This window comes from Calonectris borealis, chromosome 4, assembly GCF_964195595.1.
Source record: "Calonectris borealis chromosome 4, bCalBor7.hap1.2, whole genome shotgun sequence".
In the NCBI taxonomy this organism is placed as follows: domain Eukaryota; kingdom Metazoa; phylum Chordata; class Aves; order Procellariiformes; family Procellariidae; genus Calonectris; species Calonectris borealis.
The window spans coordinates 60,722,677-60,745,612 of record NC_134315.1 but is presented as its reverse complement, the minus strand read 5'-3'; the positions used below and the strand labels follow the sequence as shown (position 1 = coordinate 60,745,612).

General features: G+C 42.6%; 1 protein-coding gene across 1 annotated transcript in view; it reads right to left on the bottom strand.

Annotated features, from left to right (window-relative positions):
- LOC142082491 (transmembrane protease serine 11A-like) overlaps nt 1–19,865 on the bottom strand; it is a 44,098-nt gene extending 24,233 nt beyond the window's left edge. Inside the window, exons 1-3 of the mRNA XM_075150612.1 lie at nt 19,702–19,865; nt 11,589–11,710; nt 10,778–10,896 (exon numbers count right to left, since the gene is read on the bottom strand). Coding sequence (XP_075006713.1) covers nt 10,778–10,896; nt 11,589–11,710; nt 19,702–19,865 — 405 coding nt within the window. The remainder of the gene's footprint in view (nt 1–10,777; nt 10,897–11,588; nt 11,711–19,701) is intronic.
- Nucleotides 19,866–22,936: the final 3,071 nt, after the last annotated feature.

The window sequence follows — 22,936 nt, the reverse complement described above, 5'->3', positions numbered from 1 at the left end:
ACTGCACGCAGGGTAACAGGATTTATCGAAAAGGTTATCTTAAATCTAGTTTGACAGAACTTTCCTCTGGAATATTTGCTGAACCCACTGAATTCCTTGCGTGGGACACTCAAAAGCATTCAGTAGGTTTGGGAGCACAAATCCTCTTGTTGCTTAATACTATTGCTCTTTTGCCTGCTGCCAGTTTAGTCCTTCAACAGCTATCCTCATACTACATTCTTCCTCATGCCTCCCTAGCTCTTTAGGATGTAAAGCCTATTATCAGTGATTTTTAAAGTTTTTTGACCATAAATATTAATTGGAACATACCACTTCATTCAGTGACTCTCTCCAGTTTTGTGGCAAGCATACAATATGAATTACTATTAATCAGTTGTGTTAATTCTGTACCTAGCATCCAACTTGCTAGCCAATTTGCATCCAATTTACAGCTCATCCTGCTGAGACCCCCAGAGCTGACCATAATGCAAATCCAGTAGGAGCTCCCTTGAGAACCTGACATATCTCCTGCCCAGGTTTCAACTGAGGGGTTAGTTGGGAACCCTACCAGAGATTAGAAAGAGAGAGGGTAGGAGGAGAAAAACATACAGGGAGAGCAAAAACTGAACCTGGCACTGTCCCAAACCAGGATGTGGACATCACACTCCCCTTAGAAACAGAGATACCAATTACTCGCAGCAGCAACAGCCCTACAGCCACAGTGCTTGCCCGAGGCAAAGAAAATGGACCTGAAGGAGAGCGAGTGTAATGATCCAGAGGCCTCCAGCAAACCAGAAGATCAGAAACTTTCCCATCAGAAACCACACATACACAAAGACAGCATGTGTCACGGCGGGCAAGAGCAGTATGATCCCATACATCTGCAAATGGTATCACAAACTCTTCACAGAGTTTAAACTAACAGGACTGCTAAAGCTGGGAGGTGAGCAAGCACTAGCTGAACTTGCACTAAAATAAGGAGCTCAGCTGGATGGTTCTTGGAAGTGTCGGCTGCAAAAGAGAAGTAACTGACCTTGTACAATCGTTCCTAAAAAGATTGGTCTTTCAGATAAAAGAAATTAAGAGGGCTAATACATGGGATAACGTCAGGATTTAAAGTACCATGCTTATACCTACTGCAACCAATTTCAAAGGCATGTAATGGCATGAGAGTTTCATTATAGCCATGTAATAGTGACAGCTGGAATTAAGGTCACCTAAGTATTGCCATTCCTACTCCCTGCTTTCAATTGTCCATAATTAGCTTCCTAAAACTTTCACACTGCCATTGAAATTTTGTCCACTTAGGGAGGAGATTTTCCAACTTATGGAGAGAAAATCAAGTTTGGAGAGAAAACCATCTGGGCCAATATCCAGAGAAGGGCTTTTATGTGTTAGTTTCCACCTCTCTTCCCCGCCAAAAAAGTATGCTTTTCCCATGAAAATTACTCTGCGCCCTCTGGTTTTTTTAAGCAATACTTAGAGGTAAGGAGCTGAAATACAGGAGCAAATAGCTCTTAGGAAAAGAATAGTTTTATGAAATCTAAGGAAGTTTAATAATGATGTATTCAGGTCACAAGTGCCCGTATACCATCAGCCACGCAAGTTCAGTACTGAATTTGGATTCTCCCTTTTGACAACACCATGTTCTAAATAACCACTCTCTTGACTGGCCAGATTTTGATCTCAGTGACACCAGTTCACATCTTGAATCACTTTATTGATTTAATTACCTGTAAACAATGCAGTAATTCTGGATTGTGGGTCTATAATTAAGATAAGATTCTACCCTTATCTCACACACTATCAATAACTGCCCTGTATTTCATTTTGAATTCCTTTTTCCAGCTCAGGTTCACATCCATTTTCCTTGTGCACATTTTATAGCTTTTTTTGCTACACACTGGATCTGAATTAGAGTTACTTATTTTGCGGGGGGGGGGGTGGGGGGTGGGGCGGCGATGTGTCGTCTTATGATTTTTCTGGCTTTGTACGTGCTTATTAGACTTTCTTCCTTGATGAACCAAGAAAAAAAGTGAAAAAAAAATCAGCTTGTATGCCTATTACTTGAGAAAATTACATTGTATTAATAAATCAAAGAATCAACAAAGTTGAAGGATCATTGAATTCTAAGTTAGAGAAAAAGTTGGATATTTGTGTGTTGATTGTTGATAACTAACCATTGTTGATAACTAACCATTTCATCCTGGAAATTCATGCTATTTAGGTAGAGCACACTGACAGTTTGAGATCTTACAGGTGAGGAAAAAACACTAAGCTACAGCTTCATGCACTACACTCATCAACTCACACTAGCATTTAAAAGTACTTCTTATTTTCTTCAATATTTTTTAGTTCCCTGTGCTACTGTGACCTGTGGAAAGAGAAAAAACTGGAAACAAGAGTTAAAGCCAGAAAGCATCTCAATTTTTAAATCAATGCAGTATATGCCTATGCCAGTGGTCTTTTTCTTCTTTTGATTTCAATAGGAATTTCTGAAAAAAGCATTACAAGTGAGATGCAAGCGCTTTCTGTGAGTTATTTCCTCTCTCAGTGTACAGCATTTCACCTATATCTTTAAGGCCACACCTGTATATATACATACTGACAGTCCAGTGTGCTGCCAAACTCTAATTCCAGAGCTAAATAAACAACTTGCCACACTGTCATCTTGGCCATTGGTTACATTACCATGTTTCCCAGTTCGCTGAATTACCGTGGAAAGATGCTTTCTGCTTTGTTTCTAGCCCCAGCCACCCATAGAGGGCACCCTTATTGTACCATGCCGGTCCAAAGACAATGCTTCCTATATGCGAGAACCATTCCTTTAAAATAAAACTTTTAAAGCAGAAGTTGTCAAATGCCCTAAATTTATTTTAGGATCTTTTTCTCAAAATGCTTCTTAATCTTAAAGATCTTTTTTACATAGATAAAAGATTTTTTTTCGTTTTACAACATTATTTTGCAGAACAAGAAAAGAAGGAGAATATTATTAAAAAGTCTCTAAAAACCTTCATTTAAAAAGCTTCATTTTTCTGGCTTTTGTACTATAGATGCACTTCTAAATAAAATTGCCTTCAGTGAAGAACAAGAAAAACTTTCATAGAATCATAGAATCATTAAGGTTGGAAAAGACCTCTAAGATCATCGAGTCCAACCGTCAACCCAACACTACCCATGCCCACTACACCATGTCCCTTACAAAGTGAGAGCTGGTGGGATCAAATCTGTGCTGGCAGAACCAGACCCAGGCTTGGATGAGCACATGTCCATTGAAGTTAAACTATCTCCACTCTTTGCAGCCATATTAATTGATTTTCCTCTCTATCCCTTGTCTATCTGTAGCAGATCTTTCGTTTGGTTTTGAAAGCGGTTGATGCCCAATCAAGGATAATAGTTGTCATTACTGGTGGTTATGTTCCCATAGGAGTAAAAGAAAAGTCCTGCTGGGGACATTGGCTGCTTAGGGACCAGTGAAGAATTGCTGCTGCCCAGCCATCCACAACCATCAACCAGCGCTGCTCAGCTCCCTAATTGCATTTTTTTTTCTTTTGTCACTTTCTAGAACATAAAGTAATGACCACTGCATTTTATTTTCAATAAAAGTTCCATTCTTTTCACTTCATATTGGTACTAAGAAGTACTTGAGGGAGCATATACAGAGCCTAGGAATGCTTGGGTTTAAATATGGACTTAGGTTTTAAATTTTGGGATCCATATCTGAAAACACTACCAAATCTTTTGAAACTTATTACAACCAGGAACATTCTTACTCAGTTTGTTCTGGGTGCTGCAAGACTCTGAAAAGTCCTTTGAAAGATTGGCTGCTGCAGTTATCATAATTTCTCTTGCTGTGATCTGCCCAATTTATCTTCAATTTTCTTTTGTTTCAGGGGCTGAGAGGGAAAAGAAGTGTTTTATGGGGGGGAACAGCACACATACCGCAAATGAAGCTACATGATACTTGTAGATACTTGTACTTTTCAACTTGCTGTAAAAAAAGAGAGTCATGTTAGATTCCCTTGAACTTCAGCACACTCCCTTTTCTTGGGACACCTTCAGTTATCACCTCTAAATTAGTCCTCACAGTCTGGCTTCACAGGGCAAATAGTCTTTAAGAGCGTTTTAAAAACCTGCTGCCTTGGGGGTCTGCTCCTACTGAATTAACCTCTCGACCCAAGGACCATAAGGCACTGATCAAGCAAGCCACATGCTTCTGAGCTTTACCTTAACACCCACATGGAAGGTGTGACAAGTTTCAGCCAGCTTTGCAGCTAGCTCTTGGCTCTGAAGTGGTTTGTATTTCACCTCCCTCTCTCTCCCAAATACACACATTCACACTTCTGCTCCCCAGGAAGACTTGAGTCACATCTGACCCGAAAAACGGGTCATAAAACAGCAGTCTCCTCTACTCACTGCTGCTGGTCTTTTCAGCTAGGCTTCCTTTGAGTTCAGCTCAGGTGGAACCTTAGCCAGTACTTCAGGCTTTGGCCCTGCAGATGTGACACTAACCTATTCACAACTCAAATGATACAGGGTACTTCCTGATATCGGGATGACTGCAAGCTTATCACTCGGTATAAAGCAGAGAGTCTTTCAGTTACAAGCATCCTGTTGAAGGCTAACCTATCCACCAAACAAGGTTATCAGGTGTTAAAGCTCTGCTTTCCATGGAAACATAAGTGTCTACATAGGAGTTAAGAGAGAACAAACAAAGAAACTCAAGTACTGTGATGAGGGAAAAGAAAACCTGAGTGTGCCAAAGGAACTAGGTGGGTCCTTTCCTGATTACCCATAGGCACTTGAAAAATTCTTTCCTATCTCTGGGGATCTCTTCTCAGGTGAAGTGGCTTTATGGATTTGGCCTTTCAACTCTCTCCAACTAAGTTCCCTGTCTGCACAGAGGAGACATCAGTGCCCGGGGGCTGGGAAACTGTGGGGTGCTTTGGTTGTAATTGAATTGTGCTGAAGCAGCTGAGAATCTGCACCACTGAGGATGCAGAGGACAAAGTGAGCTCTCATTGCACCCCACTAGTATCTTTTGAGGTGGTGGCCCAGAGGGCAGCTAAGCAGAGGCATTGGATTCAGCTAACAAGCCCTGTTTGTGAGCCACAAAGCGGCAGGGACAGCGCAGAGCTGCAGAGAACTACTGAGCACCAAAGGCTGCACTTGACAGTGCTTGGGATCCTCACTCACCTTAGCAGCACAAAGAACGGGAGGTGTGTGTGGGGGGAGGGAGGTGCATGGCACCTGCCTGCCCCTCTGCTTCTCCCCCCTCGTAGAGAGAGAAATGTGTTGACAACCTCTAAAGTCATCATCTCCCAAGGGAGAAAACTGCCTCCTTCCTTACCAGCTCCAGTACAGGGACCCATCAGTGAGTCCTTAAACTGACAGAGAACAGACACAGTCATCAGAACTCTTCTGCAGCATTTTCCTGTGGTATCGCAAGTGCCTCTGCCATACTCAGTAGAGACACCATTTCTAAATTAAACCCACGCTAATTCAATTCTATCAGACAGGACAAACTTCAAGAGCTGTATTCATTAAAAACTTTCCCCAACGTACACACAAGGAAACACAAGATTCTCTTATCACTCTAAGTCACAGAAGCAAGATGTCTTTTTCTAAAAGAGATTTCCTGACACACAACACTGAATTCTGAGGCAAGAATTATTTGATGAAATTCCATGAAATATTGGGATAGGCAGTAGTTTCCCCAGGGGAAGTACCCAGGTATCCTCTTAATACAATCCCCAAACTCTCTGCCCAGATCCAGCCAGTTAGTTCTGTGTTGGTTTCAGATGGTGGAAGGACAGGGGAGAGTCCAGGTGCCTTGCAGATGATGAGACAACAGGAGAAATCTGTGCCAGTCCATTCCGTGGCTCGAGGCACTCACAGAGAGAAAACAAACACCACACCTCTCCCCCAGCCACCCAATTAGCCAAGGAGGGAGCCACACAACACTCATACCTGAGGAGCATCCATCCACCCAACCGATGGCCTGGCTTACCATCACATGGGAGCAGGAGAGAGTAGGGGATAATGGACAGGGCATAGCCCCAGAAGCAGGGGAGGGTACAATGTCTAATGCAAGAGTCCATAAAGACATGGACTAGGACAGGGAGAAGCAGCCCAACAGCAGCACTGGGAACAGCTCTGGCCAGAGGAGAAGGAGACAGGGAGATACTAGGTGCCTGGGAAAGGAGAAGGGTGGCATAGGCTGTCCTCGAGGAGGGGAAAGCCCACAACATCTAGGAGAAAGTATCAGAAAGTTATTGTAGTGATAAAAAGCGCAGACAGGTACATTTGCAAGTCACTGGTGGGCAGGGTAAAGGCTGGTGTCCCTTTCTATTGAGCAACCAGCCATGTACTGAAGGGGTCATGTGCTGTGTCTGCTTGGTATCCACTCTTGGTATCTATCTCTCACACCTAGACACTTGCCAGCCTTCAGCTGAGCCAATTCTCATTAAGATGGGCTTAATGAGGTACTCATTTTAAGCTCTCCTGAATGCACACCTCCTTCCCTTGGGGTCAAAGGTGACTTTCCATGCTGGACATGAAGCCCCTCCACCCTCCTCCCTGCACACAGGGCAGTTAGTGCTGCTGCCCAGAGCAGGCAACGGGGATCATCCCAGTCACCCAGGTGTATCTAGAGCTGGCTGTCTCAGCTCCCTCCACACTTCAGGGTGCCAGAGGGGCTGAAGAAGCCAAGCTTAGAGCAGGGCCTTCCAAGGCATGTGTTATGGGATGCTGTTAGTAAGAGGGTAGTTAGGGCCTCCAAGGCATTCTTGGGAAATCTGAAAGAATTAATACATTTTGTGGGAGAAGAAAAAAAAAATCCAAGTCTGGTGCAGGAGTCGAAGAAAACCAGTGGGTAAAAGTTGTGCAGATCAGCCAAGCATTAAGTGAACCCACTGTAAAATAGAGGCTCCTGGGGGAAGGAGCCATTAAGGCTGTGACTGTGTCCTTTTTATCCAGTGCAAGAGGGGATGGTCTGGCACAGTGCATTTTAGCTTGGCAAGGGAAGAATGACTGGTCCAGCTAGAAAAATGAGGAGGCTCTAGTGAGCTGGAACATTTCTTTCCACAGTGGCATTCAGTCAGGTCTACTTTTTCAAGAGAGCACAAAGGGAACCCTCACAGCCACTTGCAGGAAGCCAAGCAAGGAGCAAAGATCTTTCATCATCTGTTCCTCAGTCCCCCCTGCTCCACCCCACAAGATATTTTCCAGACTTTCCAGTCAGCCCTGAGATGTTGACTGGTGCACCAGCTTCATCAGCTCTCTGGCATGATCTCGCTGCATTCCCTCCCACCTTCAATGAGATAAGAGTCGGGAATGTCGTTCACACAAAGGGTGTTACTACTCAACTCTGGAAACCAAAGCAAACATGCCAGTCCCAAGGAAGGCATGGGATGACTTCCCTACGGGAGCAAAATCATTTTTCCTGGTGAAACATCAACTCTGAAAAGACCTCCTTTCACGGTTGTTCTGGGGACAAACGAAGGAGGCTTCATCAGGGAGGGATCAGAGAAGGGAGCACTTGGCAAGGAGTTGCACTAACTCAGGTAATTTGAATGCTTCTGATTATCAGAGATGATTCACTTCTGTTCACTTTGCACCAAGTATTGTGAAAGACATTGCATTTATCTGCATTGACTCACTGTTTCACAACATGAGCTTAAGGTATCGTTACTACTATGACAATGGGAAGGCTTGGACATCCAAAACCCTGACGCCAGCTGGGGAAAGACTACAAAGGATTTTGGTAAATCCAGACAAATCAGGAAATGTGATAAAAAACTCAACACACTCCTTCTCTATTAAAGAGATGGTGTGAAAACCCTGAAAATAAAAATGCAGGTGTTCTGAGACAGAAATATCCTCTTGTCTTCTTGACAGACACCTGCCTCTGGAAAGATTGCTTTGATGGATGCATCCAGAGGGTAGTGGTCAACGGCTCAGTGTCTAGACAGAGGTTGGTGATGAGTGGTGCCCCTCAGGGGTCTGTATTGGGACCGGAACTGTTTAGTATCTTCATCAATGGCATAGACAGTGGGTTCGAGTGCACCCTGAGCAAGTTTGCAGACGACACCAAGCTGACTGGTGCAGCTGACACGCCTGAGGGACGGGATGCCATCCAGAGAGACCTGGACAAGCTCAAATAGGCCCATGTGAACCTCATGAGGTTCAACAAGGCCAAGTGCAAGGTCCTGCACCTGGGTCAGGGCAACCCCCATTATCAGTACAGGCTGGGGGATGAAGGGATTGAGAGCAGCCCTGCTGAGAAGGACTTGGGGGTACTGGTGGACAAAAAGCTGGACATGATCCGGCGATGTGCGCTCGCAGCCCAGAAGGCCAACCGTATCCTGGGCTGCATCAAAAGAAGCGTGGCCAGCAGGTCGAGAGAGAGGATTCTGCCCCTCTGCTCTGCTCTGGTGAGACCCCACCTGGAGTACTGCGTCCAGCTCTGGAGCCCTCAGCACAGGAAAGACATGGACCTGTTGGAGCAGGTCAGAGGAGGGCCACGAAGATGATCAGAGGGATGGAATGTCTCTCCTATGAAGAAAGGCTGAGAGAGTTGGGGTTATTCAGCTTCAAGAAGAGAAGGCTTCAGGGAGACTTTATTGAGGCCTATCAGTACTTAAAGGGGGCTTATAAGAAAGATGGGGACAGACTTTTTAGCAGGGCCTGTTGCGACAGGACAAGGGGGAATGGTTTTAAACTAAAAGAAGGTAGATTTAGACTAGATGTAAGGAAGAAATTTTTTACCATGAGGGTGGTGAAACACTAGCACAGGTTACCCAGAGAGGTGGCAGATGCCCCATCCCTGGAAACATTCAAGGTTAGCTTGGACAGGGCTCTGAGCCACCTGCTCTAATTGAAGATGTCCCAGCTCACTGCAGGGGGGTTGGACTAGAGGCCTTTAAAGGTCCCTTTCAACCCAAACTATTCTATGATTATATGATTTTATGATTTTTATCACCACAAGCCGAGTTTTGCTTGTAGAAAATCAGACTTACAAAGAACATACTGTTATTCATTAGTGTATGGAGTCACTTTAAATAAGCTTAAGGACAATTCTCAATCTCATACATCCTTGTTAGATGGAACACCTGGAGCTAAAATCACAAAAAGTCAAAGTTTATGGCAGGGACCATTTATATCAGCTGACCTAAAATCACAGCAAAAAACTCACCAAATTTGAGAGAGAGAGGTAGAAGTTAATGGCTGAATTCAAGACAGCGCTTATGAAAAGTCACAGGAATGAAGGAAAGGCAACGCAGTTCTCTATAGGTTTGTTATGGTGTTACTTATCAGGTACAATTAACATGCTCTGAAATAATGGTTCTCACTGCTCAACCAGCACTGGTATTTACTGTCACTACTGTCAGAAGTGCTCAACACCCATAGAGGAGACGGGGTTTCTAAAGCATTGGCTTCCATTCAAGCATCTAAATTAACAGCCATGTTCAGAGGAAATCTGACTGCATTGGACGCTGTCTGAAAAAACTTCTTAGCTAAATTAAGTGTTTCTTTGCCAAAGGAGCCACACTTTTAAAAAATGAAGAGGGAATGGAGTGGTAGAAAGGGATACAACTTTACTCAATGAAGCGTTATTCCTCAGACTTCTCCCCAGCGCTTGCCTTCCTCACGCCTCAGCAATACACAATGTCGTCTTGGTCAGGGAGAACATTCCCTCTCCAAGGTCCTATATCACAAGGTTAAAAGCCTGCAATTATTAGGTAATAGTTGTAAAGTGGTAGCACCTAAGTAACTGCAGCTTATGTAAGACTCTATACATACAGATATGCACCAGGAGCAGATCTTGGGAAATATGGTACGGTCCCTGGTAGGCAAAGAGGGCAGAAAGGAAGCAAGTACAGTAAAGAGGACAACTTGACTAAGATCTCCGAGGCCCTCAGCAGTGGAGCCAGGAAGAGATGCTAGCACTGCCAAATCCCTATATAACACCCTACTTCTCCAGAAAAATGTTCACCACAGCTCACATTTTGTTGTGGACAAATGGCATGGCCCTAAATTAAATGACAGTGGGGAGCAAAGGATTGATTGTCCTATTAACTGAGTATCTGTGCAAGGTTGCTAAACAGGAGGTAAGAGATACGCATCGGACTCTGATGAATGAAACACAAAAAGATACAAGCACAATCACATGCTTATTGCTGTGAAGAGCTGAACTCTGTAATTATGATCTGTGGGGAAGTGTCTCAAAGAGAAAACAAGAAAGGAAATTGCAATGTGTCTATTTATTTCCATAGCTACTGTATGACTGAGAGCCACTCAGCAGCCTCTGCTATTTGTAGGAGGGTTTCCCAACAAAACATACCAGAGGCGCAGGAAAAGGGCTTGTGTATTGTTTTCTCAACACACAGCAATAGCCTGACAGGTAGAGTTCCCCACCCCGTAAAGGAGAGGGTGTAAAAGCATGCTTTCCTTTGAGACAGTGGGGCATAAACCACAAAGCCAGGCTCAGGGCAAGGAAAGAGAAGACACACACCAATGATTAGTGATATAGGAGGAAGCTAAGATTATTGTCAATATCCACTTCACCATTGCAGGGACAAAGAGAGATGACATGCTAGAACAAGCAGACTGGGAAGTGCCTGGTCTGCCAGGTACGATCTACTATCTCTCATGCTATCCATTTCCCAGATCTGCTAACCATGGGGGCTCAGGGTACACCAGACACCTGTGGTCTAAAAGCGTGCTGTTCACATTAATGGCTCTTGTATTATCACACAATCCTTAATAATGGAAAGGCACAACGGTCCAAACTTACCAGTTTCTCAACCCTCTCGCTCAGGTCTCTAAACCTTCCCGAGGACTGTCTGGACAATTCATTATTGTATCGGATGTTGGTGATTTTTACGTTGCCACTGTAATAGAACAGCTTCTGATCTGTAAGGGAAAGAAGAGGAACAGGCAATACTCAAAGCACCAAGATGAATGAACTTTAGAGAAACACCTGGGCCTGACTGATATCTAGGGAGTGGATTAGCCTTCACCTGTATCCAACACATTCAAATACAGCTTCCAAAAGCTAGGAGCCCAGGAGCGAGAACTCAGTTGAGTTAGGTGATCTAAGCCAAGTAGTGACAAAAAACCCAGTTTCCTGAACAGTTACATTTGTGGCCAACCAACAGCACTTTGAGCTCACACAGGATCACAAGCTGCATCTTGCTGGTCAGCTACCTTCCTTCCTGGCCTGTACGTCCACTCAACGCCTGGCAGGTGGCTGCTGGTGATCAGGGCAAGGGAACAGAGAAACACCACAGGTAGAGACAAACGTAAGGCTCTGTCTGTCACTCACATAAGGGAGACCAGAAAAACTGTGTGTTGACCTCATCACAGAAGTAGATTGTGAGGAAGATGTGAAGGGAGTGAAAGCAAGTGAAAGCCAAAGAAACCACAGCCCTAAAGCATCCTGCACAGCAGGAAGTGTTCCTAAGAAATCTGCAAAGGTGCTAAATGAGGAAGGAAAGAGAGCAATGATGAAAAGGCAAAAAAAAAAGTAAACTCCCAGCATTGTGTGGCACTACAAGCACAAAGGAAATGCACTAAACATAGGAACAGTGGTATGTAAAACTTACCATATGCCAGAAAATAAACTAGGAGACCAATGGTGATAGCTGCTGCCACTGCTGTTCCAATAACAATTAGAGCAACTTTCCAGGGCTCAAGATGTCTTATTTTGATGGCTGGCTGATGAATTCTGTGGGAAAATAAGAAGAACAGAGGGAGAAGATTAATAAGAGATCATTTTCTATTTAAAACCCCCCAAAAATGAAGCTTAAGTTTTCTCCCTCAACGCCAGCTGATTCTTCCCAGCAGTATTAATTGACTTCTCACCCAACGTCCTTGAAAATGAAACCATGACTCAAGACTATTTTGAAATAGATGTTGGGCTATGCTAGAAATCACAGAACACAGACAGGGTTTGAGGGTTTGGGTTTTCTTTATTATTAGGGCCAAATTAAATAGGAGTCCCACTAAGCACGTTCTTCTGTGACCCTCGACTGGAAATTTGCAAGACTAAAACTTATTTTTCAGCTAGGTGCACTTTCATACAGAAATGTAGGCAGCTTTCAATTGGTTAAAAAAAACCCAATCAGTTATCACAGACACAGTGGGACCTTTGCTCCCAAAACTGCTTTGTGCGATAAAATTCGTAAAAAGCGTCCCATGCTTTGTATAGTACATATCTATACATTATCCAAGCTGCTCAGTGCATTTCAACCTGCAAAGCAGGGCTGGAGGAAAAAAAAAAAAGAGAAAGGTATTTCAGAGGGCCAGCCTGTGCTTCTTGTTTTACTCACACTAAATCTAAAAGCAAAAGGCAAGCACTGCTTTAAGCAGTATTTGCTAAAGTGATGCCATGACAGGGAAGGGCAAGGACATGTGAGCAGACCAGGGAACATGGGTAGGAAGCCTCGCCAGATATTTCTGTCTGCCATGCTCTTAATTATACAGGTGCTAATCCAAATTAACTCAAGGAAAGTCAACAGTCAGTAGGTCAGTATTATAGTTAGACAAAAAACTGCCTGAAAAAGCGTACTTACAGCAAATTCTGCCTTTGGCTATAAACTCAAAGACATCTAAAGCCATTTTTCTATTATGTTATCAGCCATTACAAAATACAGAACAGGAAGCCACAATTTTTGGCAGAGTCCTTCATTCTAGAGCCAGCTACCTCACTCATGCAAACAGGCACATCTTCATGTTAAGGTACAGCCTCCCCCAGGAAAGCAGGCTGCAGGGATCCTCTCCTGAGGGTATGAGGCATCTCAGTGAGTTCCCACATTCATAACAAAGTACATACAGCTCGATTCCGGAACACATACCTCATGAGCCATAAGTTTAAATACATTAAAATAAGTTGAAAATAATTGCAAGCAACCACTGCAGCTGCGTGCAGGAATGAGACAGCAAGCACACTGTGCACTGTACATAAATATCGAAGCAGGTTCTGATATTTCATTCTAATTTCATTGTAAAGCCTTACAATTACAGCCTTCTTATTTTGGCTTGGAAAACAACTGACTGGGGCTAAATATCGTGACATTTGATTGAGTGAAAATGGGAATACTCATTTGTCACTCATATCTGTTCTGACTTGTCCTGGATCTCCTAGTTAGTGTTTCCTTCACTCCTGCTATCCTCTAAAACAGATATTAATTAACCTCTCATCTCATCTGGCTTGCTTCAAAATGCATCTGTGAATCCACAGCAGAAAAAAAAAAAAAAGACGGAAATTAAAGAGTCTTGTTAAGAGTTTGCAGATGAGCAGCTCCAAAGTTATTTCTGAGACTACTGTATTGAAGTTGCTTTAATAATTTAACTGGAGAAATGAAAGCTATGCAGGTAAAAATAGTCAGGACTCTACCTCATTAAGAAGAATATTTCTAAATAGTAGCTCTTAGGTGAAACCATAAAGTCAGTGGCAAGTTCAGCTTTAATTTGTGATGTGGGTTTGTTAGGGTTTTTTTCCCACCGCTCCACCTAGTAGTCCTTTGCATGGCTTATATGCTTTGCAAATGTTTCTACCATGTTTGAAGTGAGACTAAGTTACAAGAAAAGCCAACAAAACAAACAAAACAAACACATTTAACTTGACACAACCTACTCATTCATTCTTGCAGATACTCTCATTTAAAAAGCAGTTGGCTTGATTAAGCTGCACAGAAGGAAAAACACTCAGAAGGCCTTTCAGCTACAATGATCCTGGCATAGCCCCAAACCAAAATGCTGGGTTTGAGAAGCCCATTTGAAAGGCTGAATGCCACCTCTACACCACAGCAGGTGAGTGTGAAGAAATTACTGCCTATCATATCAGTGAAAGAGCTGTTTCAGACCAGAAGTGGCTGGGACACAGTTAAATATAGAGTACTAGATAATTCGAAATCTTTTCAGCATCCTTTTGTACATAGTATAACATTTTTTTATAACTCTTATTCTTTATTTCTTCCCTTCCAAGTTCTATGTTATCATTTAGCAAACAGAAACCCCAATCCACAACAGTTACTCACACGTGTAATTTTACTCACACACGTGACTTTCACTTAATTTGTGAAAACCTGTTCAAGAACATCATTTCAAAGAGGTGCAGATGGGACTCAGCATCAGCTTCTAAACTGAATTTCCTCAGACAAGAAGCTGTTTGATAAATACATTTTAGAAAGTCACTTAAGAGTGATGTCTTTTTTTTCTTCCTTTTTCTCCTGAATAAACCTTCCCCCTTCCTTTTAAATAACAACATGAAACGACTGTTAAGGTTTACTCTCCACTCCTAATTTGTTTTAAAAACAAAAATTTGTTTTAAAAAACAAAAGATATTTTTGAGTAAAATGTCCTTGGTTAGGCTGTACCATCTGGATACTTCTCCATTTGAACAGAAGTGCAGACTGAGCACACCAGGAAGATTTCAAATCCAGGTTTTCAAAGATATCTGTGAGACAAACCCATGAAGATTGCTGGGCTGATACTTTTTCATTCCTATTAACTTTGAGCTTTATTGCTGCTTTGCTCCGTCTACTGAGGTTCATTCCTCAAAGATCAATTATTTCATCTGACAACATGTCCCATTGTGTAAAGTTGGACAGTACTTACAGGGATTCAATACACACAAGAGAAGTAACTACCCCAGAACTGAAACAGCTTCGATCCACATGATGACCCATCAGACCTTGAATACTCTGCAGAGAGCTGATAAAGGTTCAACAGTGGAAATTTATTTTCTCACATCAAGAGTCAAGCAGTCCATGCTAACTCCTTGGGAACTATCTGCTCAGCAAAGAGGGAACAGGGAGCGTAACTTAGAAATGCACAGCAGGATTAAAGACACTCCAGTTGAGAAGGTCACTGAAATCCTCCATAGTAGAAATAGAGATTTTAAGCCTGAACAAAATACCAGCTGAAAGCCTCCCACTGACCTCAGCGGGCTTTCTGTCAGGGTCCCTTCTGCCTGCAGCCTTGCGTGGTCCTCCCCTTTACCCCAGAGACTCTGCTCTTTCCCAGACAATCATGCCCGCACAGTAATCTTAAATATACTGCAATCAGGGACTGGATTTCATCTCTCAGCAGAAGACTGCCAAGTCTGAGATTAAGATTCGTCCAATTGGGAAGGAGTGAAATATTTGCTGGCAAAGAGAAACAACAAAAACTGATATAAAATTGCCCACACTGACATAACAATTTTACTTGATTGTCCTCTCTTTGTTTCCTAATAATTCCTAACACTGTCTTAGCTTTTTCAACTGGCATTCAGGTGGCATTTTCCTAGAAATACCTACTGAGACCTTTCTGAGTGGTGGTAGGTGATTTGGAGCCCTGCATTCTGTACTTGGATTCCCCCCATCATGAGTACAAAGAAGCCCCCAGGAACCCTTTCGTCAACAAGGAGCTCACACCAATAAACACAGAGCCAGAGGGATCTCTCCCCTTATGCATTTTACAAGGCAGACATAAGAAGGACACAGCTAATTATGTCTGTTGATTTTTAGTAACAGAGGAATATCGGGGGGGAAAAAAGTCAGTCTCAAAGAAAAATTAAAAATCTTACCTAATATCCTAACTTTTTTTTTTTAAGGGTGCCATTCAATAAACATATCATAAACATGACATTAAATAAATCATGCATGAACTTGCCTCACTGAAGCCTGAAACTGTTTACAAAAGAAATGAGTGTCTTTTACCTATTGGAATTTAGATTCACTTCTTGCAAAGAAGCAGAATTAAAACTGCCTTCTACGAGTCAAACCACTTCAGAGTGAAAAGCCTCAAAGGTCTTCCTCACCAGGGCAGAAAGCACGCTTTGACACCTGTGGGAACCCCTCCATTACCTGCAGTGAGCTTCATATCAGAGTCAGTGTCTAGCTAAGTCAGCATGCACCATGACAGAGAACACAGGCTCTGCTTCGGCATGCATGCACTGACAGTGTCTGCTCAGGAAAGGTGCTGACAGGACAGCCTAACAGCCAAACCCAAAACAGTCACCTAGAGATGATCTCTTGTGGGCTATTAAATGTCCTTTGTTTTTAGTCCTGTAAGAGAGGCACGCTTAGACAGACAAATTTTTTCCACGATTTTAGAATACGTGTGGTACTTCTCTCTTATTAAGGTGCTTTGAGAAAAAAAATTGATAAAAACCACTGTATCAGCCTTAGCAATAATTGTAATATATAAATACACACATAATAGGACAGTGATGGTGTTTTAACCTGTTTACTGAAATAAATGTTTACTGGTATATGAAATGTCACTGTAAAACAACTATACTGGCACACTCCTGAAGACTTCTCCAAGACTGATACAACAGACCAGCCCTTCTGCTTTCATGATAGTTTGCGTGCACCTGTGACAGCTTATATCCACTGAGAATCTGACCCAAAGTATCCAGCTTTTCCTGTAGTTTGGAAGCTTACGTTTCTGGCTGAATAATAAGTTTCCCTGTATTTTATACTTTATATATAATAAACAATTGCTAGGCTGGGTAAACAAACAGTGAGATGCTGTAACCTAGCAATGTATTTTCACTGAACAGAGATGGACAAATTTCTTCATGGGAGAAATGCTGCTGAAATTAGAGAAGGCTCCTTAGACAAGAGGTTCAGCTGAGACTCTGAAACCCCAGGCAATTCTCCAGTGGCAGAGAAACTGGACAATTCCCATGTTCAGTGCTGCATGAAATCTGTCCCCCTGTTATCACCAAATCTGTCCACAGACCACATGAAGTTTTCAGACTGCCTTGTATCAGAAGCATGTCAAATTAAGCCATCCCAAGCTTTGTGTAAGTTTGACTTCATTCAGAATGAAGATGTCTGTGTAACCAGAAATACAGACATGGAAGGAGTATGTGAAGGAAGCATAATGACTTGATTTTAAAAGCTTTTGCTGACCAAAATACCCAATCATAAAACTGTCTGTGAAAAACATTAATAAAGTGAAGCACTTCTGCAACACCCTCTAGCAGGAACAGCAGAGGCCAGAAAAGCTGCTGGGTTTACACTGGGGCTTGCTCAGTTAATGAAGACGACTAGATTTTAAGGCTCAGGAGGAGGTCCTTTCTCATTCTGGTTTTCCTGTCTAAAATGGTCAGGAACTGAGCGAATGTGGCAAGGAAACACAAATGGTACCAATCCCATACAAGTCAAATGAGGTGTAGTGCGTACCAGAATCAAAGGTATTTCACTAGGGTTTCCTGGAATCAGTATCTACTCTGGGGCAAACTGAGCAGAATAGGTTTCTGTTTGGTATCGTGCAGGAACCACATCTGCCTCCTGCAATAATCAAGGTTAACTCCCACTAATGCCAATGGGACATGAGTATCCTTGCACCAGGGCTGGTATCCATTTCCTGCTACACCTCAGCAGTCTGTAATTTACACTCATTTTGCCCACCTACTGCATGACAAATTGGTGCAAGTGGCACTGCATTTCCACCTACATATTCACTTTTAGACTACCATATACAACACCAGCTACTCTGTACCTCACCCTGCCAGGGCACAAGATCTTCACAAGGAAGTTGCAGGTAGGACACTGCATTTGCTCCCCAGGCTGCAGGACACAGCACAACAGAGGAGGGATAAAACCAGCAAGGATGTCTCCTCCACCCAGTTTTCCTTAGCATCTTTGCTTCCTGAAGGATTTTATGGAACACGCATTCCACCTTAGCTTGAAATGTTGTGAAAAGAGGCATCTTGGAACTGGATAAAGCTAATTCTGAAGCATCGCTCTTAAAAGACTAAGGCACAGCATGATGAGCTCAAATAGCAAAGCTTACAGCTCCATGCTCAGATCTACATCCCTGCCCAGCAAAGAACTCTGGTCATTTAACAGGCTACACAGGGTCTTTTATTAAGACCAGCCAGTCTCCATCCCTTCCAAAATTTGTAAATATTTAATTATCCAATACAGATTCCCCCTAGCATACTTTAGATTTTATAATAATTATCTAAACAACTATTTAAACAACTAAATCCTTTTCTAACTAGGAGGTAATGAAACTGGACTCAGATGTTGTTTAACTACCCTCTAGCACACTGTTATTAAAATTATTTACACCGCCGTTGATATCAACAAGACATGGAAACTAGATTTACATCTAACTAGAAAAAAGAATGGCTTTTCAATTCTGCTAGGTAGAGAACTCTCACTTAGTTTTCCCTCTTTATGTAACATGCACAAACTGGTATTCACAGCTGATTGGGATTTCTCCCTCACCTGACAGTTAGAGCAACATAGCTTTTAAGGTATGGATATTAAATAGGGCAGAGGATCTTTGGGTATTGAGCAGGATACTACTAAGGAGCACAGAACCAAAAGCTGAACTCAGTCTTCACCTGGCAAAGTCAACACTGTATTGACTAAAATGATATTGTCTGCACAAAATGAGAAAAACACTTAAGTGGGCATAAAGAATACGTTTTGTCAATCCAGAAACAATGTTTCTATTTCAGCATGTCCAGAAATTATTAAAAAAACCCCAATTTTTAAAAATACTGAGGATGGAAAAAGTAACATCTTGCAATCATCCACAGCCATTTGCCCAAAGCAATGCCAGAGAGGAGACTAATATTGTAGTCTTTAGCAATCACACACAAAAATTCAGCCATCCAGCCAAATCATTAGGGTGTTAAAAAAAAAATCAGATTCTTTTGGATTTTATTTCTGTGATCATACTTTTAAGCTTTATCAATTGCTGAAGCAACAACAAAAAAGAAAAGGGAGACTGAGCATCTCCTATTGCCACATGAATCCAGGAGCCAGAGCGTTGAACAGAAACGACAAATGCCAGGAGGCTCGCTGTACATTTATGACCAGATCCCTGCTCTGACCCAAGAGAGCATAGTACAGTGTTGCAGCTGGGAGACTTATTTTTGTAAAAATACTCTGAACTTTCCAGCACTGTCTTAAATATTGTTACAGTAAAACAAAAATAAGGATATCCAGCATCTCTGACTGCACAAAATACTTTCAGACACAAAACACCTTGTCATTACTCCCTAGAAATCATGGCTTCTTCCTTAAAAGTATTAGGGTCAAAACTGGAATGATGAACACCTATAGGGTTCTCCTTACATAGCTGTGCTGCTGCCACTGATTTAACTTGGACCTTCTGCAGGTTTTGGGGGAAATAATATTGGAAGTAGACCTGATCAAAACCCATGGTTTCCCAAAATCGTGTTATAAACATTTGATTTTGACACAAAAGAGCTTCCTGGATTCTGCACTGCTGCAATAAAAGCCTGCTGGGGGCAGGATAAGACAATCACAGGGAGGAAAGGTGTCAACCTAAGCCATCACATCATCTTTCTAAACAGAAAGCGAATCTTTGTGCTCCTGGCCATGCTAGGGAAGGATTTCCCTCTGCATTTCTCACTCCAGCCATATGTTATTCTTTTCACCCAGACCACAACCCCCAAAACCTCCCTTTCAGCCTGCAACTTATTGTTTAGCTTTCCCTCTGTTTATCACCCCTTTTCAGGCTGCACATTTCAGACAAATCCATGATGTACCCTAGATCTAAAAGGATGAAAGGGGCAGAGATAGAGCAATGAGGTCCAAGGTCAGGCAAGAGAACAAACAGATTTTTTTTTCTGGATCTGTATGTGTCCTTGAAGTCCTAAAGCTGTCCCATAAACAGCATCCTCTACCACCATTACACCTCCAAATCAGACTTGCTGAGTTAAAAGATGCCACCTACTTTTGAAGATCCCATGGTAGGTCCCGGTAGGTCTGGTAGCCTTTCTGACCGCCAACCAAGGCTTGGCTAAAGTCTGGACTGCGTAGCGAATGCTGCTGGAAAACGCAGGAGTCGCATTGACTGGTGTGACGGGAAGGGAAAGGTGTTGAATGAAGATCCTTCATTGAGGCACGGCTGGCACAACACCCAGCACCCTGTGGGTTATTGCAAAACGAGGGAGCGAACTTCAGAATAAAAACAAACAGAGGTAAGCATGGAGTTGATAAGGAGACTGTAACCTTCGGATCAGCTCTGCATCAAAGAGCTCCCCAGGCAGAGATGGACAGAGCAGATAAACCGGCCCAGGCAAGAAGACTTGTTCTTCACCACAGCAGAACAGGAAGTGTGCGAGATTTCCCTTTTCCAGCACTCCCTTTCTGTCCAACTTGTATCCCTACAGCAGGCCTTCTCCTGAGCAGCAGCAGCACCTTCTACCATACACTCACTGTAAAACCCACATGGAAGAGGCACCACACTGTCCGCAAAGCTAAGTCACTTGCCTCCCGAGATAGCCAACACAAAGGCCAAACACAAAAACAAACACAGACATAAATGGCTTGGTCAGCCAAGCCTGATCTACCTCGGTGCTCACTCCTCCACAGCTGTCCTGGACTCCCTTGGCATCAGGGACATGACAACTATAAGTATCCAGCCCCCTAATTACATGTTAGTCATTTAATGGTTGGCATAACCCCGCCTGTGGAAAATGCTTACTCTGTGAAAAGGGCCACCAATCTCCTTGGAATTCCCTTCTCCAGCACAAACATGATTCTTCAGAGCCAACTGGAAAGGGGAAAAATGGATATTCTCTAGTAAGAAATTCTGCACTTGCATCTAAAAATCCCAAACCAAAAAGGAAAGTTACCAGAAACCAAACTTCTGGTTTCTAGTCTTTGATGCGCTTGGATTTGTGCCAAAAAGTTTGAAGCATTTCGTTTTCCAATGAAGTCTCAAGATTTCGCAGTCATTTTTATGGGAACACTTCTTATCTTCCAGAAAGAACCTCAGCAACAAAGGGTAAAAAAAAAAAACAGCAAGAGGAAAATTTCACCTAATCATACCAAGTCCTTTTCCATCTTTCCCCAAAGATGCCCATTCACAGGCACATCAATGCAATTATAGAAGTAAGTGTCTGGACAGCCCATTTTTAGGACAGCAGGAAAAGCTGAACACCGCTGCACGGCATCTCCTATTTCTTTAATACTGATTTCTTCCTTTGCTTTGATCAAATCAATTGGGTTTTTTGGCTTCTCCTAGCTCCCTGTAGAAAAGGCATTGTTGCAGTTACCTACCTTACGTGGGGCTTTACTGACTGAATACACAGTTACCTGTCAAGTACTAATATCCTCCCTGGGCATTCCCTTCCTCTTCCCCACCCCCCAGCCCCATTATTTTCTTTTTCAAGATTAGTAAAACTCAAAAAAGTTTGTGCACAAAGGAAATCCCTGCTCCACCCAGAAACACACGCACACCCATAGGAACTCCGGCACTCGATGGAGTGCTAAAGATCGATTACAAACCAATTCAATCCAGGAGTCAAGAAAACACCTTAGAATTCCTTGGTTTAATTTTTTTTTCTTTTTTAATATTGTGATCACAAAACCTGTCATCCTTACAAAATACATTCCTAGAATAGAAAAAGCTTAATTAAGTTTGGGATGTAACAAAAAAGCACATAGCAATTTCTGCCCAGAATGGTCAGGCGGAGGCTGTGCATAGTGGTCTGCTCACAGAGATAAACCTTGGCAGCATTGTTAGTGGGTTATAACATTAGTAGTCTCTAAATACTAATGAAGAAATTAATCAGGTGCCCTGAGTACCCAGGCCAAGCATATTGGGAAAAGGTGGCCCTTGAAGTGTTTACCCTTTAAGATGCACAGAATTTTCCCTGCTGTGCCGAGGAGGTTCAAAGGCCAGCTCTACCCACCTGGGTCAGGTAAAAAACATATTCCAGCAGAAGTAGGTTTTAGCAAACAGCTAGAGTTCAAGACAAAAGTTACCTGAGATCTTGAGCTCTGCGACAAGATTTCATGGAGATGAAGAACATTCATTAGAAGAATACCAGGTTGCAAAGTGTCTCAGGAGGTAGTGCTAGGGGAAGGGTCTTGGACAACAGATGAATGAACTTCCAGTAACTGTCAGAGCACACTAGGACAGACCTTCCTGTTGTTACTCCAGAGCATGAACAACAGGGATATTCCAAAAACGTGATTTGATTTCCTTACAATCAAGAATTTTTTGCGAGCTGCCTAATAAAAATTGAAGTAGGTCGCTTTTGTTTTCAAATTAGCCATTAAAATGAACTGTCCTGGAAAACAGTGGAAAATAAGGAAATACACTTGCCTGTGTCAGATTATGCAAGACCAATTTACACATACCTATCCCCCAGGAACAATGGTACAGACAGGCCAAGAAAAGACAATCATTAAGGAACAATTTTCCTCACAATAAATTAGCCAGTTGCAAAGTGTTTGGTATTATGGAGTTATTCAGTAAGCTAAGGCAGTTACTAACCTTTTTGGTTAATACTAGGGAAGCAGGACAGAAACTAGCTGTCAAAGCGTAGGGTGGAAATCCGAGAATGTGGGTGCACAGGATTTTGTGAATGAAAGTGTAAAAAGATGTAATGACCATTCTCTCCGTTTAACCCTGCAAAGTCAGCCCAGCCGGTCAGACAGACTGCTTGCCTAAGAATGGTAATAATAGGCTACCTTGGTTTATGCTTGCATACTTACATAGGCTCCCTGGCTGTAGAGACAAAGAACACCTTCACAGAAGGCCACTGGCCAGCCCCATAGCAATAACATCTTTGGAATTTACAAGCAAAGATGTTTTACATAATTGTCTACCAGTTACTCAACCCAGGCCACGAATTTTAGACCAAAGACAGCGGTCAGTCATTACTTTTAAACTGAGAAGTGAATGTTCTTGCCAGTGATATTTAACAGAACTGACTGAAGCACTGTCAAACAGCATGACCTTAAACAACCTGAACTAATTAGACCTACTTTGAGCAGGGGGTTCGACTAGATGACCTCTGTACATCCCTCCCAATCTAAGTTACTCTGTGATTCTGTAAGCATCTGATAAGACCAAACTGGTACACTGCGATGAAATCCTTCCCTAGGACAAGTCTGCTCATCAGCACACTTGACAGCTCAGTGATGGCTTCAAACAAAGCCATTTTTCCCCTCCC